General features: G+C 36.4%; 1 protein-coding gene across 2 annotated transcripts in view; it reads right to left on the reverse strand.

Moving 5' to 3' along the window:
• trim9 (tripartite motif containing 9) overlaps positions 1-15,528 on the reverse strand; it is a 51,541-nt gene that overhangs the window by 18,812 nt on the left and 17,201 nt on the right. For both annotated transcript variants that reach the window (XM_028438155.1, XM_028438156.1), the window contains exons 3-4: positions 13,583-13,705; positions 1,344-1,454 (exon numbers count right to left, since the gene is read on the reverse strand). In XM_028438155.1, coding sequence (XP_028293956.1) covers positions 1,344-1,454; positions 13,583-13,705 — 234 coding nt within the window. The remainder of the gene's footprint in view (positions 1-1,343; positions 1,455-13,582; positions 13,706-15,528) is intronic.

Below are 15,528 nucleotides of genomic sequence, written 5' to 3' on the forward strand. Positions count from 1 at the left end.
GTGCCTGTTGTTCTGATTTTCTCTCTATTTTTTTTTATTAACAGTGGTTCTTAAACTTTTTTTGACTCAAGTACCTCCTTTATCTTATTTCTGAATCCAAGCACCGCATTTGTCGGACTACAACACTTTGCACAGAATATTATGAAAAAACAACTATAGTGTGATAACACATTTTAAAGAAACTAATTTTGTAAATAAGTGGAATGAAACAGTATTTAGTGCTGCCTGAATAGATGTATTTCTATAGATTTGATCATTTCCAAGACTGACAGTTGTATTTTCAGTTCATGTTCTAATAATTTCCCTCATCATTATTATGATTATCATTTTTGACAAAAACATTAATACACATTATAAAACCCATGTTTTTTATGCTTTATTTATGGTAATAATCCTCTCTCTAATGTACCCCCCTGTAGTGTCATTGCGTACCCCTAGATGTACACGTGAGAAACACTGCCTTATGAGACCTTGTTCAGTGGTTTGCAATGGTGTAATAATATTGAATGTATCTGGCTAAAACATCCACGGACAGCTAAAACAGAGGATTTATATGTGAATGTACCTCCTACTTTACAGCTTTTTTTTTTTAACAAAACAGGTCTAATTATAGGTCAGTTCTCGGTAATCAAAAATGATTTTTCTCTACAATGGTTGCATTTAATTTTTCTTTACATCATACAGTAGGTCACACACAAATAGAGCCATGAATGTTTCTGAGAATGAAAGCTGCTGGGCAGTTTTTTTAAAAGTTTTTTTTTTTAGCAGATAAAGACGCACTGATCAATAAATCAAAGGCCATTTGCTCGGAAAGAAAAAAAAAAACATCTAAAAGGTTGAAATTGCAGCTTTAAAGCTTGTTTTCATCTCTACCATATAAGTACACTCCGTCTGTTGACATTTTTTTGCATTGCATTGTGGGATGCGGAGTCGCAGGTGTATACAAGTGTTTTCACTTCATTCTTCCTATCTCGGGAAATACTGGGAACAAACTGGAACAAAACTGGTGTCAAGAGAATCATTATCCACCTTATCTGTTTACGGGACTCCACATCCCACAACGCAATGCACGGAACTTTATCGAAAATATCAATAAGAGAGCGTTTATAGTGGTGATGAAAACAAACTTTCAAGCAGCACTTATCCACCTTTTTCCTTTCTGCAGTAAATGATGTTCTATTCATCGCTAAAGGAGACATACACTATGATTTGATCTTTTTTTTGTGGGCAGCAGCTTTAAAGGACGTTAAGAATAATTCAAGACTTTTGTTGGAAACGGATTTCCTCTATTTTCATCCTGGGAATCGAATGTTAATCATTAGATTCATTCAAAAATAACAAACCTGCAAGAAGCCACTGGGATCATTCTCTTTGATGACCTCCAGGCAGTACTCCATCAGTCCTGTAGTCTGACGAAGCTTCACTGTACAGTGGGAAATCTGATCCCGCACCACCTGGAAATACAAGGGGAAAGAAAAAGATAGTGGGAGATGAATAAGGGAGGAACCACAGGAGAATTATGTTTTGCAAATGTAAAATAATTAAAGAACAGCGTGTGTGCAGTGTATAATCACATGCTGCCCCCATGTTCTCCTATTCATAAACAGTGGTACAAACTCAAGGCTGTGTGGAACAGAAAAGCTGCCACCGACATTATTATAGGAGACATTTACTATGAACTGGGGCTGAACCATTTTGGAAAACAATCTAATTGCAATTTTTTTCCCTCAATATTGCGATTTAATAGACAATTATTTTTTCAATGGGCTCTTGTCATGTATTTTTCAATGAACACAAGCAATAAATCAATCTGTTTCAAAATACTCCAAACTGATTTAAACTTTAAATACATACAAAAACGTACATTTTAAAGCACAGATTACAACAATAAAGCAAAACAAATCTGTGGCTTTGTCTCTTCAACATATCTAACTAACTTCACGTTTCATGAAACAGGACAGTACAAGAAAAAAAAATGCGAAAAAATTGCAGCCTTTGATTAGAAAATTGCGTTTTATGATATCGCAAATGCAATTAATCGTTCAGCCCTACTGTGAAGGTAGACAAACTGTGTAAGGGAATAAAAAGGAAAAAGAAAGAGTGAAAAATAAGCAAAAAAACTGCAATGAATAAAGGTCAGCATAAAAAGGCTAATAATAGATGGAGAGAATAATCAAGAGGAATATTAATAATAATGAGACTGGAGGTGGAATTTGATTGCTTAATTTATATCTTTTTATTTTTATGATGATGAAATCTCACACGATACAGATTGAATGGAAAAAAAGGGAGTAAAGGACATTATTGACGTTAGTGGGAGGAAAGTATTTTCCATGTGAGACCAGTCATCGCTAATTACATCAGACAAAGCAGCCGCTAAACGTCTTTGAAAGTGTCCTCGTTTGACATGGGGAAGACAAAATCAAGAAACTTTCAGACTTCTAACAGTTACCAAAAAAAACAAAAAAAAAAACAAGCATATTTATCTGTACTTTTTTTTTGCAAAAGATAAAAGCTTTTACATTTTTAATTAAAACCCTTTTGTTTTTAACTAGAGAAACACAAGTTGGGATATTCCATTTCTCTGATGCGACTGATGTCCGCAGCCTCTTTGTAAAACACAAGATGAACGGGGGCGCTGGACCGAGGGTTGCTAGGAAACAGACTCTGCACTGAAGAGCTCTGAGGCTAGAAAGAGGAAAATCCTTCCTGCGACTGTTCAGAGACCAAACGTAGCCGTACTGAGTGAGCTCACATCTATGTTGCTGCAGTCGCTCAGCAGGAATATTTACACAAGGCTTCAGGAAAACTTTTGTGTCCCGTATTTTAGAGGAAAAACACAGCTAGGAGAGCACAAGTATCATTTTAGGATGATGCTTATGTCACGGCCGAAGATGGGCGATAATATGCAGAGCAGGACAATTAAGCAGAGGTGAAAGTAATGGATTACGAGCACTCATGCTACTGGAATTGAGTCTCTTTTATGGGTATTATTTTTTAAAATAAAGTATGTTTTAAAATAAGGAACGTCATTCATAACATTTCTACACCAAACCGTTACTGTGTAAATTATTATTTTTTGTTTTAAAATGATCAACAGACATTGTGAAACTACAAAAAACGAAATGACCATGACAACAATCAAATGCATCACATCATAGTCGACCAATCACATTAAATGTAGCGCACGGTGCCAAAACAGCATTGAATGCTGGGTATTTTTTTCAGTTTTAGAGTTCATAAATCTAACTATACTTAGAGCCTGAGGATTTTTTTAAATTTTGAATTAATTGATGTTATTTTATTTAAAACAGAATTGTACAGTAAGAGTCCGTCCTTAAGACTGCTCTACTGTAAAGTGTCTTGAGATACCATTGGTTATGATTTGGCGCTATACAAATAAAAGATTGATTGATTGATACATTTTGATGAACCTTTTATTTTAGGCAGTGGTTATCCATAAGTTTGTCGCGTGACTAAGACTAAAACTTACCCTAACCCTAACAATTGTTGCAATATTGGGTTATAACCTAATCCTAATCCTAACCCTAACCTAAGAAGCTACGTACTTGTCTTTCGGTAACCGTACCAATAGCACCGAGGGTTGTCCGTACAGCAACCGTACAAATAGACACTTTCTTTATTTATACAGATGCCTTTGTGGAAAATAAATTAGGTTCCAATTGTATAAGATTTGGTCTCTTGCTTTTTAAGTTTATACATGAGATGTTTACTGTATGCAAGGGAAGCGGGAACGATTTATTACCAAAAATAATTGTGGGGGGTGAAAGTAACTATAGTAACTTTTACTTTGAATACTATTTCATTTAGCTACTTTTTACTTGTACTTGAGTACAATTTCAATCAAGTAACAGTATTTCTACTTGAGTAGGATATACCTGTATCAGTACTCTTTACACCTATACAATTAAGCTTAAATAATTCAAACAGATGCCAAATTTTATTGCACAAATGTAATTTTTTTTTTTCATTAAAAAAAAAAAAAAAAAAAAATAAAAGTAATAAATAAATAAATAAAAATGGTTGGAGTATATGGAAACCCAAAAGAGTCATAATTAAATAAATGAAAACATTTTGAAATAAATACTATTTTGATAACTTTCAGACAAATATATAATATGGCCATTAAATTGTTAAATAGGGTAATATTATTATGAAATATGTTTTATTATTCTTAAATACCTATAAATATTATTTTATTATCATTCTATATTTCATAATAATTATTTTAACAATGTCATACAAAAATTTTGACTTTTTATTTATTTTCCAAGATTTCAGAAAATAAAAAAACGTTTTTTTTACAGTCAATTTTTGTTTCATAATGTCTTTTTCCACAATTACCTTTTTATTTGTGATGATTGACTTTGTAAAAAAAGTTTTTATTTCATAAAATCTTGGAAAATAAATAGTCATTATTTTAAAAAAAAAAGTATGACATTGTTAAAATAATCAATAAAAAAACAATTATTATTAGATATTAAAGAATAATAAAACTTATTTCAAAATAATATTACCTTATTTAACAATTGAATGACCATATTATATATTTGTTTGTTATTTATCAAAATGGTATTTATTTCAAAATGATGTTTTTATTTATTTAATTATGACTCTTATGGGCTTCCATAGGGGTACAAACAGAGCACAAATTCTTAGAATTAGCTTAGCTTACATAATGTGAGCTAAAATTTAAACACATTTGCTTTAATTTCAACTCTAGGCCAAAAGAGCAGATGTTAGCAACCTCTCATCATGCTAATTGGTTTATTTTTCTACTGTCTAAAAAACATGCAGGCTACTTTTAGCTAACTGAATAGCAGCTAGCTTTAGCTTCTGGAGGTATAAGTCAATCAATCAATCAATCAAACTCTATTTATAGAGCACCTTTCATACAAATTCAATTCTGCTTCACAGAAATGTGTTAACGTGATTGACAAAAGATAAAAATGATAAAAACATTCAGAGACTAATGCACACGGAGGTCATTTAATAAAATAATTACAAATATGACAAATAAGAAAGAGGGAGAGATAAAAACAAAGCAGGGAATGGAATTTTAAAAAAAAATATAAACCATAAAAATTATTAAAAAATCATAAAAGCACTACAAAACATAAAAGCCAGATTGAATAAATTGGTACGTCTACGTGCTTTTTCTCAGAAACCTGTTCTGTCAAATTCTCAGCAAACGACTGTTTTCCTTCTTTATTATTTCTCCAAAAAAATGTAGACTTGTAGATGTTGCCAAAAGTAGCCTGATTTAAAACAGAAGAATGATTAATCTTTCCCAGTGATGTCAAAACAATGCTGTAAAAGATGCAATGAGTGGCTGTTTATCTCTCAGATAATCAATCACAAAGTAGCTCAGTGATTTTAGTTCATAGATTAAATATATTAAATAGTTCAGTTTAGAGAGAGCTTCTCTTCTTCTCATGATTATTTGGAAACATATCTGCCGTGATAGGGTGAAAAAAAACCAGAAAACAGACAAAAACTAAAACCTTTTGCACTAATGCGACTACAACATAACATATTTAGCATACTCTTGTATTTTAGTGCAAAAAATACTTTAGGTCGACTGAAATTTCACTTCGGTTTTGGTAAGTTGGCCTTTTATTCTGTGGCTCAATGCCCAATGGTTTCTTGTGTTTCAACCTACTAGTACAGTGCCCATTGGAAGTATGTATTCATATAGTGGGAGGAGCTTAAGTAGAGTTGTCAATTGGCAAAATGAGTATGTGTTTGAAGGTTGGATGTATAAAGAGGTGTACATACTCTGTAGTGTTATAAAGGGGTTTATGTGTGCGTGCAAAGTAAAATAGCGTGTATGATTTCCCTGGTTTAATTCTATGGGACACGTGTATGATAAATATGTTTGTTGTTTTCAACTCATTTTCATATTTTTGTTGTCGTTTGGTGTATTTTTCTGTAATGTATGTTTTTTGGAGCCTTTCTGTATATTTCTGTGCATTTCTGTTGTCATTTTGTGTACTTTTTGTATAAATATTGTTTAGTTTTTTGTTTCATTTAATGAAATTCATTTAATATATTTTTTATTATAAATGTATATCATGTTTTGCGATGTGTGTGTGTGTGTGCGTGCGTGCGTGCGTGTGAGACTCGCTACCTGTCCTCCTCCTGGTTACCGTGTGAGACTCTCTCTGTCTCCTCTGTGGGTTCCCTCTCTCACACACACGCACGCGCATCAGTCGTGCGCATGCACATACGACATCACAGGTTGTTGAAATGCGTGTAGACAAAAAAAAAACTTCAGGGACCTCATTCGTAGTCGCAACTCTTTCTCTCTAAACGGCTCTGTGTGCGTTCAGCGTCTACATCCAAGGTGCGCATTTGGTTATATAGCACGTGGTGAACATATCAGCGTTTATAATGCTGTATGCGCGGAGAAATTTGCTGTTCGCTTTCAACACAGCCGCGGCCATTGCCTGCCAATAATTTCTGGGTCCAATCCGTCCGGTCTAAAACAGCGAACGTTCAAACAAACATGAAAATAAATGTTTTGAAACATAATCACCAAATAAGGAAAGTCAAAAAGTATATTTCCTCATAAGAGAAGTCCACCTCACACTGAGGTCAAACGCTGAATAGGTTTCACTTCTGGGTGAACATGAACGTCCGGGCGAAATAAAATTTAAATAAACGTTTTGAAATCACCAAATAAGTCCAAAATAATGGATGCACACACTTGGGGTATTTGGAAGCAGTTGACAAAGTTTCAGGTCGAACAGACACAGAGTCGGGGAGATTTTCACTCCACAAACACACGCACACGCACGCACGCATACAGTATTTTCTTGCTTTTATAGATAGATAGATGAACAGTGCAGTGCTTCAGGTAAAGTCGCTGATGTTTCTGCCATTGCTTCCTCTGACCTTCTGCTCCAGCTCTTAAATCTTATTCAGGAAGCTTCAAATGAAATGTGTATCCCGTTCTGTCTACGGTTCTTCCTTCTGTTGGGATTAATGTGCTACACATAAAACAGCTTCTCTAAGCATTTCAGGAGGCATAAAATTGTTGAAAATCATTTCCCCAATAAGATATAGAAGCTTCCAGCACCTCTGCAAAATGATGACCAGATAATGAGTGCATGAAAGATTTATAGATTAGAATTTTATTGCAAACAGAGGGGAAACAGTGAATCGAGTTGTTATGATTGAGGGCGAAACGTAGCATACTGATGACAGTTTGATGTAGGATATTAACGGTGATGTAGGATGGATGGTGGGTGGGAGATATGAAGTGCAAGGGGGGGGGGGGGGTAGCTCCAGCACACTGAACCCACTGTATATATATATATATATATATTTATATTTATCCTATATTCTCTATCTATCCTTTATTTATCCCTCATCCTTTATATTTATCATTATTATTATTATTGTTGCTGGGTTGTTCTTTGTTTTTTTTAATTTTTTGTTGTTGTTTGTTTTGTGCACCAACTACCAAGACAAATTCCTTGTACTGTCCTTAAAACTGTACATGGCCATTAAAAACATTTCTGATTCTGATTCAAAAGGAGGGAAAAACAACCGTAACGCTGAAACAAAGAGTCCTACTACAATCATCATTCATCACACATCCAATAAAATGTGTCCCTATATATTTAGTAAAAGTTTCAAGGCTATTTATTGGCCCACTGCTGCAGCTTTAGCCATGCACCACATGTCCTTAGATGCCCTCTTACAGCAGCACTGAGAACACACAGGCCACAGTGCACAGCATCCAGCAGCTTTTACTACCATGCAATGGAAAAGTGAGTATGGTAATAGAGATAATACAAGTTATAGCTCGACTCAATGCCGCAACCTTGGCTGTTAAAAACTTTAAAGTGTAAATACACCATAAAACCACTTTTTTCTTCATGTCTTTCATATGTGATTAGGGATGAAGCATTGTAGTCAATTGGTTCTAGTCCCACTCTACACATTTTAGTCTAAGTATTCAAATTTAGCGTTTTTTTGTCAGCGTGAATGCCCTCGATGGGTTGAACGCTGACTATTTCAATTGCTGATTGAAATCCACTGTGGGCCATCACTGCGGGTCCTTGAGCAAGTCTCTAGACCTAATTCCCTCCAGGAGTCTTTAGAAAAAGAGATTATTAATCTCAATGAGCCTCCCCTGGTTAAATAAAGGTAAAAAAAATAAAATTTTTGCGACTGAATTAGATCAGTGACATCTTTTTGGGTCAGTGATGCCACTAACTGTCACTGTTGGCCCCGCCCCTCTTATAAAAGATGGGAGGAGGGACTGGGTTTTTCCTCTCACAGCCCTCAGTAAGAATTGATTGACAGGTCCATGTGGAACTGTGCAGTGCTGTGGGGGTGGAGCTGAGGTGACTTGGCATGTCTTAACTACTCTAAGAACAATGGCCATAATCAAGGTATTTTTTGAATTTCCTCCTAGTGGCAAATCAGCAAAAACCTGGGGGTGTGCTTACACTTAAAAGGTGCGTTCACAATGAATGCAACTTCAACGACTATGGTTACTTAAATCATCTGTGATGAGTCGCTTGAACATAGTAGCGCTTCTTTCTCACTTCATCAGTGACCAGAGACGTGAAGACCGGGGAACTGACATAGGGAGAAACTCATTGTCAATTTAATGTCGCAACACAGCATCACCAGCAGTCAAGTAATACAAAAAAATAAACAACAGCATTAACTAGGAAATTTGCATTTTCTGAAGAAAATGCAATTGAGGATGCAGGTGCTGGCACACGTTATCGAACACTGCATTAGCATTAGCTTAATTTAGCATTAACCTAGCATTAGCCAAATATTAGCATTAACCACACATTAGCATTAGCCTAACATTCAATTTAATTCAACTTTATTTGTATAGCACAATTTACAACATTCATCTCAATGCGCTTATCAAAATATAAAATTCATGATAAGATAACATTAACATTAGCTTAATTTGGCATTAGCTTAACAATATTCTAGCATTAGCCTAACATTAGCATTAGCCTAACATTACCATTAACCTGACATTAGCATTAGCCTAACATTAGCATTAACTTAATTTAACATTAGCCTAGCATTAATCTAGCATTAGCCTAACATTAGCATTAACTTAATTTAACATTAGCCTAGCATTAATCTAGCATTAGCCAAACTACCATTAACCTAACATTTACATTAGATTTGCATTGGCATTAACTAGCATTAGATTTACCTAACATTAACCTAACATTAACCTAACATTAACTTAGCATTAACATAGCATTAACTAGCATTAACATTAATTTGCATTAGTATTAGCCGAGCATTGACATTAACTAGCATTAGCTAGCATTAACATTAGCTTGCATTAGCATTAGCCGAGCATTGACATTAACTAGCATTAGCATTAGCCTAACATTAACATAGCATTAGCTAGCATTAACATTAGCCTAGCATTAACACTTACCATCATTAGCTTTACCTAACATAAGCATTAGCCTAGCACTCAAATTAGCATAGCGGCCATACCTCCTACATCCTCATCAATAAGAGCTTTTTAATTTAAAGTGTAAAAAACAGAGGCTGATAATTGATGCCAGTCAGGTACTGCAGTTTGCTCCCATGTGAGTTGGCTCTGACAGGCATTATGTGGCAAACCTCTGTCACCTTTCTGCACAAACTGTTTACTCTGATGCACCAGAATCAATGAAGCCGACTTGTCACGTTGAAGGACTGCTACTGGAGGCAAAATGTTCACCATATCTGGTCACCATGGAGACAGAGGTTCCTTTTAAGCTGCCAATGGGCAGAGGAAAGCAGGGGGAATTTCTGTTGAGAATGCCAAGTCAGCTGTAACAACAGGGTTGTGTTTTTTCTTCTTCTGCTTTCTATGCTTTTATTGTGAAGTTCATTAGAACACACGTGTATACATTAAACAGGATTCCTCCTGAGATTCTTTATTAAAAATGTATCTAATGTAATGAAACACGATCTGTTATCGTCATACATCGCGTCTGTGCTGCTACATGTAAACACTGAACCATGAGAAGAAATATCTGACTCAGTCACAGCTGACCTCTGCTCTGAGTCACATGCTAATATACTGAGGGGAAGATTCACTAAGATCTGAAATAAAGGGTGGTAATTCAGTTGCTTCCCTAAATTCTTCAGTGACGTAGTTTCCTCACCTGCTATGCGAAATTCGCTAAGATTGCAGCAATTATTAGTGCACAACTGGTGCAAACCGCCCTTATTTAAATGAGCGTTTTGTGCGTGTTGTGTTGAACATGGAGGGTGAACATGAGTGCGTAAATGCATGCACACACACACACATGCACAGGCAGACACGCACACACACACACACACCTGGATCCTTTTTTCATCTTCGCTGTATTTTCTGTCCACATTTACTGCAGCGTTGATCTCTGCGTGTGTGTTTGCACCTTCTTCTCAGTCGTACTATCACGCCAAACAGTTCCAGATTTCATGAATCGCATTGCTCCCCCTGCATAAATGTTTTTGCATTTCCTTCTCCCATATTTTTGCTCCCCTTGGGAGATCCGCCTACTATGCATATTGGAAAGCGCAGCACACTCCTAATTCCCTGGGCTTTGTACTCCTTATTAGCGCATGGAGTGACGTTTGCACACGTTTTAATACCCCTAAACCTTTAGTGAATTCGCCCCTTCGCTGTATTATAGAGGCACTCCAAAACCTGTGATAACCAATGATGCTCCTGTTATCTGACATCCATCTGTCATCATCTCTGACCCCCTGCAGGGAGGTGATGTAAAATAACAGGAAAAAGTGTAAAAACAGCGAGATGGATTGCATCAGAAAACACAGAGCATCACCTTCACTCACAGCAACAACACCAAAACCATAAAATGTGTCACAGAGGAAAGCGTCGCATTAAAATTCATGGAACAGCAGCCAGCAGACAGCGAGGATCCGTCCAGCATATAGATACACCAACATTCCTCTGAGTGGGAGGTGTGATAGTGTCCACCAGCCTGTCTTTACAAGTGCATCTTTTAAACAGAACAGAACATGTTTTATGTTCAACACACAAGGACCACAGTCACAAGGCTTCTATGATTGTTTCGTTAAGTCATCTACAAATATTTATCCATCAATTGACTCATTATTTCATTCGTTCTTGCTGTTATGCGAATAATCACTCATGTCTTGCAGTGTCTCGTGTTCTTGGAATCACAAGAATAATTTGACTTTTTTTTCTTGTTGGATGAACAGCTTTAGGTTATCATATTTCCTCTTAATAGCTGTTAATTAATAGTATATTAGCAGCCAAATTATGTAACTGATGAGAAGCAGACTAAAAACCTTCAACTAGAATTTTTATCCAAAGTGACGTACAACACAAGGACTTGCTCAACATCCCACAGTAATGGACCAGGTTGGATTTGAAGTGACAATAACAATACTACGGAGGTGTTTGAGACTGCATATCGTCTACTATATACTATTAGTACAGTTAGGAGGTTTCCCAATATGCATTTCGAAAAAAAAGCATTGTAAGCGAGAAAGTGACCAAGTAGAATATCAACATGTGGTCATTTGGTCCATAAAACTCGCAGAAACGCATTTAGTTCCAACATTTCAGAGATTTTTGGAGACCCTTCATTGTGCTACTGACAAAACTTCTGGTTTACTTCAAAACAAGAGCCCTGTTTATAAAAGCGTAAAAAAACGAATGGAAGACAAGAAGAGATGCTTTTGTTTTGAAAAAGGACTGTTTGACTTTTAGCTTGAAGCCGGTCCAAGACGATTTTATGTTCCGCTTACAATGGCTCATGGGGTGGTTGAGTATGACTAGTTTGCCCACTGTGCATAGTTCAAAAATGTCCCAATATAGTATACATCTGGTTATTTCTCGAGCACTCAATCTTTTCATACGTGACGTGGCTGGAGGCAAAAACAGGAAACGCAGCTGGCTAAAGCATATATATATATATATATATACACACACATACATACATACATACATACATACATACATACATACATACATACATACATACATACATACATACATACATACATACATACATACATACATACATACATACATACATACATACATACATACATACATACATACATACATATATATATATATATATACACATACATATAAACACTAGATGACGCAAGCAAGATTCACCACTGTAGCTCAACGGCGGCCATTTTACTTCAGACAACTGACGTTCTGACATTCTGACGCACTCTACGGTTGGAAGGTGAGTGATCAGCTTAAACAAAAATATCCTGAACTCAATAAAATATTGACAGATATACAAACGGTTTGCCTTATTATACGTAGGTATGACATAGGATGCTTGTACATGTTGAAATTGCTGTTTGCCATTTGAAAATTGGTTGAATATTGAGCAAGTTAGGATTATCTAAATAGTACATGCACCATTGACATCGATGTAATGAGCGAGGCCAGATGTCTGAGGTAAGATGGCCGCCACGTTGCTACGTCGCTCCCCATTATCTAACAGCGCGGGTAGGTCATCTTGTGTTTACATATATCTATGACGGTTTGCCTCCAGGTTAAGCCCTGCCTAACAAAATAAGTCACAATGTTTACAAACAATCAAAGGGTCTATATTAAGCTGCAAAAATTGAAAAATCTGTCTTGTTTAGTGTTTCTGGACCCCGTCTGGTCTCACGTTATGATCTTATCATCTTTCAGACACAGAAAGAGGGCAGTCAGCATTGAAACAGACAAAATCAGTTGCTAAAATGTTGTCTTGCTTTGTTGTTTGGTGCTGAAATAAGAAAAAAAGAAGACATGGACGACTGTGGTTGAAGAATATAAGAGGAAAAGACTAGACAGATGAATGTAGCAATGCTAGCTTGAAGCGTGCAATTCAGATAAGCTAAACACTAAAAACTGAGTAGTAGATCTGAATGATTTTTCAAATAAAAAGACGAGTCAGTGTAAATTATCTGAGATGATGAGTGTTTTTTTTCGTATTAGTAACAAAGCTTGATTATTAAAAAAAAAAAATAAATGTAGAAATTAGTGAGCATAAAACTGGCTTGAAAACCTGTCATTTCCAACTTTTTAATGAAGATGAGCCTGTGAGAAAGACAAAGGCATGACTTTGTTGTCCTTTGCACATACTGTAAGTTGTGTGGCCAAGTGAGTGAGTGAGTGTTTTTGAATCTGTATGTGCGAATGCTCACATGTTACCTCTCACAGCCTGTTTCTCAAACCACCTACACGTGTAAAACCTGGATTTTACAGAGCGCCCAAGCATGAAATTGGATGCAGTACAACACAAATGCACCAATCCCTCCTCTCCTCACACGTTGATCCCCTCGCTCAATGTGTTGCAAGTGGTTTACAGGGAATAATTCTGCATTTCGCACGACACAAATCTGGAAATCAAGTCAAATTTCCAAAGATTCTCTATCAAATCTTTATTTACTGATGTTTGGATTCTCCCTGTTTAGCTCCATAGCAATAACATTCTGTCCATCTTTCACACTATTAATGCATCCTTCTTTATTGAGTGTGCAGGCCGGTGTCAGGAAAGTTCTGGTTATGTCTGCTCACCTTCAGCTTGTGTTCGTGTTCTTTGTTAACTTGAGAGAGCAGCTGGGCCTTGCGGCGGTTCAAAGCATCAATGAGGGCGTCGCACTGCGCAACCAAACAGGCTTCAAACTCCACTCCGTTCTCCTGCAGGAAAAAACAGACGCAATCAGAGGCCAAAAATTCAAAGAGACCATTAACCTGTAAGACTACTACATGTTACTATCAGTATTGTGACTATAAAGCAGTTTTAATATAAAAAAGATTTGAAGGTATGATACAGGTGGAATAGCTGATCAACTGTTATATTTGCTCATTCAGCTCCTGCTGTAGATGGTGATTGAAGGAGTAGATGTAGAAGCCTGGCACATCCAAACTGTATAAGCAACCCTTCCCAGGATACTTTGCAAGTTGAATTTTTTAAACCAAGCAAAAACAGTTTGAGGGTTAAACTACACCTTAAAGCTGCAGTATGTAAGTTTTTTTGTCATTATTTGGTCAAAAATCTATAATCATCTTTGAGCATAATGTAATTCAAAGTGTTCTGAGTGGACACGGAATCTCTTCTCCTTCTCTTGGCTTTATATTTAGAAATCCAGGACCGTGATGCTAAATTTCAGCCAATCACAGATCTTTCTACAAACAGGGTGCTTCATGAGCTGTTTGGGGGGTCACAATTGGCTGAAGTCAATGCGCGTTCATGTACCATCAATGGTAAAAGTACAATAGCGGACATTCCAGCAGATGTCTCCAGTGCGGCGTTAGGCACAACAGTTACACGTCAAAGGAAACAGAAAAAGGCATACCAAGGTGGAGAAGCAACAGTCTGAAACCACAAACATACTCACAGAGGTCCCTCTGACTCAGTATGTGGGGCGGACTGGAAGCAGTCAGATAACAAACAAGTTTTGCGGCAGAGGAGGAGCTGTCAGCCTCTTACTGTCCTCACAGCAGCGAGTGATACGTGCTTTCGTGTCTCTAAAACATCATAAAATTCTCCAATAATACAAGATAAAGTTCTTACATTTGTCACTAGTCTCTACTGAGACAAAAGTTGCAAAGAGGTCCACATTTGTCCGCGTTCACAAAGATAAAGGTGAGGTTTCGAAACGAGATTGGTTGCTTCTATACAAGTCTACATACCGCAGCTTTAAATGTTTGTGTTTTGACAAATGCGCCCCTCTGTAGGCCAAACAACAGCCAATAAGGAACCAGCGGCCAGGGGACACTTTGATCATCTATTTGTTCTTTGCCATGCAGATTGAATCGCTTTATATCAGCATTTTTCAGCCTGTCGGTGTTAGACATTAAATGATTAAAACATAACAGTTTTCCACAAGAAGCTTCAAAACCCCTTTCAATGGCTATATATACGTTTTAATAATAATTTGTGAAAATTACTTTCACTGCAACTGAAACAGGAAAAAAGTTTTTGATACGCAACGATGACGAGATTCAGTGCACTTTTTCTGCCAATCATACATTTTATATCAATTTTATTAACTTTTTAGAATCATTACTTTCATTCTTTCACACTTTATATAATTTCACTTGAAAATATACAATATTTCTTCCAGCAATGTACAGTATGTCATCCATCAATAAGACAAGTTAACGGTATCAACGATTCAACGTACGTCAGACATCATCTGACTTTCTTTTTTTTTTTTACTATTCCAATGAACATTTCAAGCTACTTTCAGATCTCCTCAACTTATTCACTTGTCCATTAACACAATTGAGGGTCTCAGTGATTGCATTCAAATCCCACCGTCCTCCTCTAATCACCCTCCTAAGACAACTACAGCTTTGTGCTCACGTGAGCACCTCAATGTAGTTCTGCCAAACAAGCTTGACTGCACCACATAATAAAATAACGTGTCCGCACTTGAAAACCCTCAGCCTGACATTTGACAAATCCTCAAAATATTAACTGTCACGAAAATTAATTTACATTGATTTACTGTGAC

Source organism: Gouania willdenowi, chromosome 22, assembly GCF_900634775.1.
Source record: "Gouania willdenowi chromosome 22, fGouWil2.1, whole genome shotgun sequence".
In the NCBI taxonomy this organism is placed as follows: Eukaryota; Metazoa; Chordata; class Actinopteri; order Blenniiformes; family Gobiesocidae; genus Gouania; species Gouania willdenowi.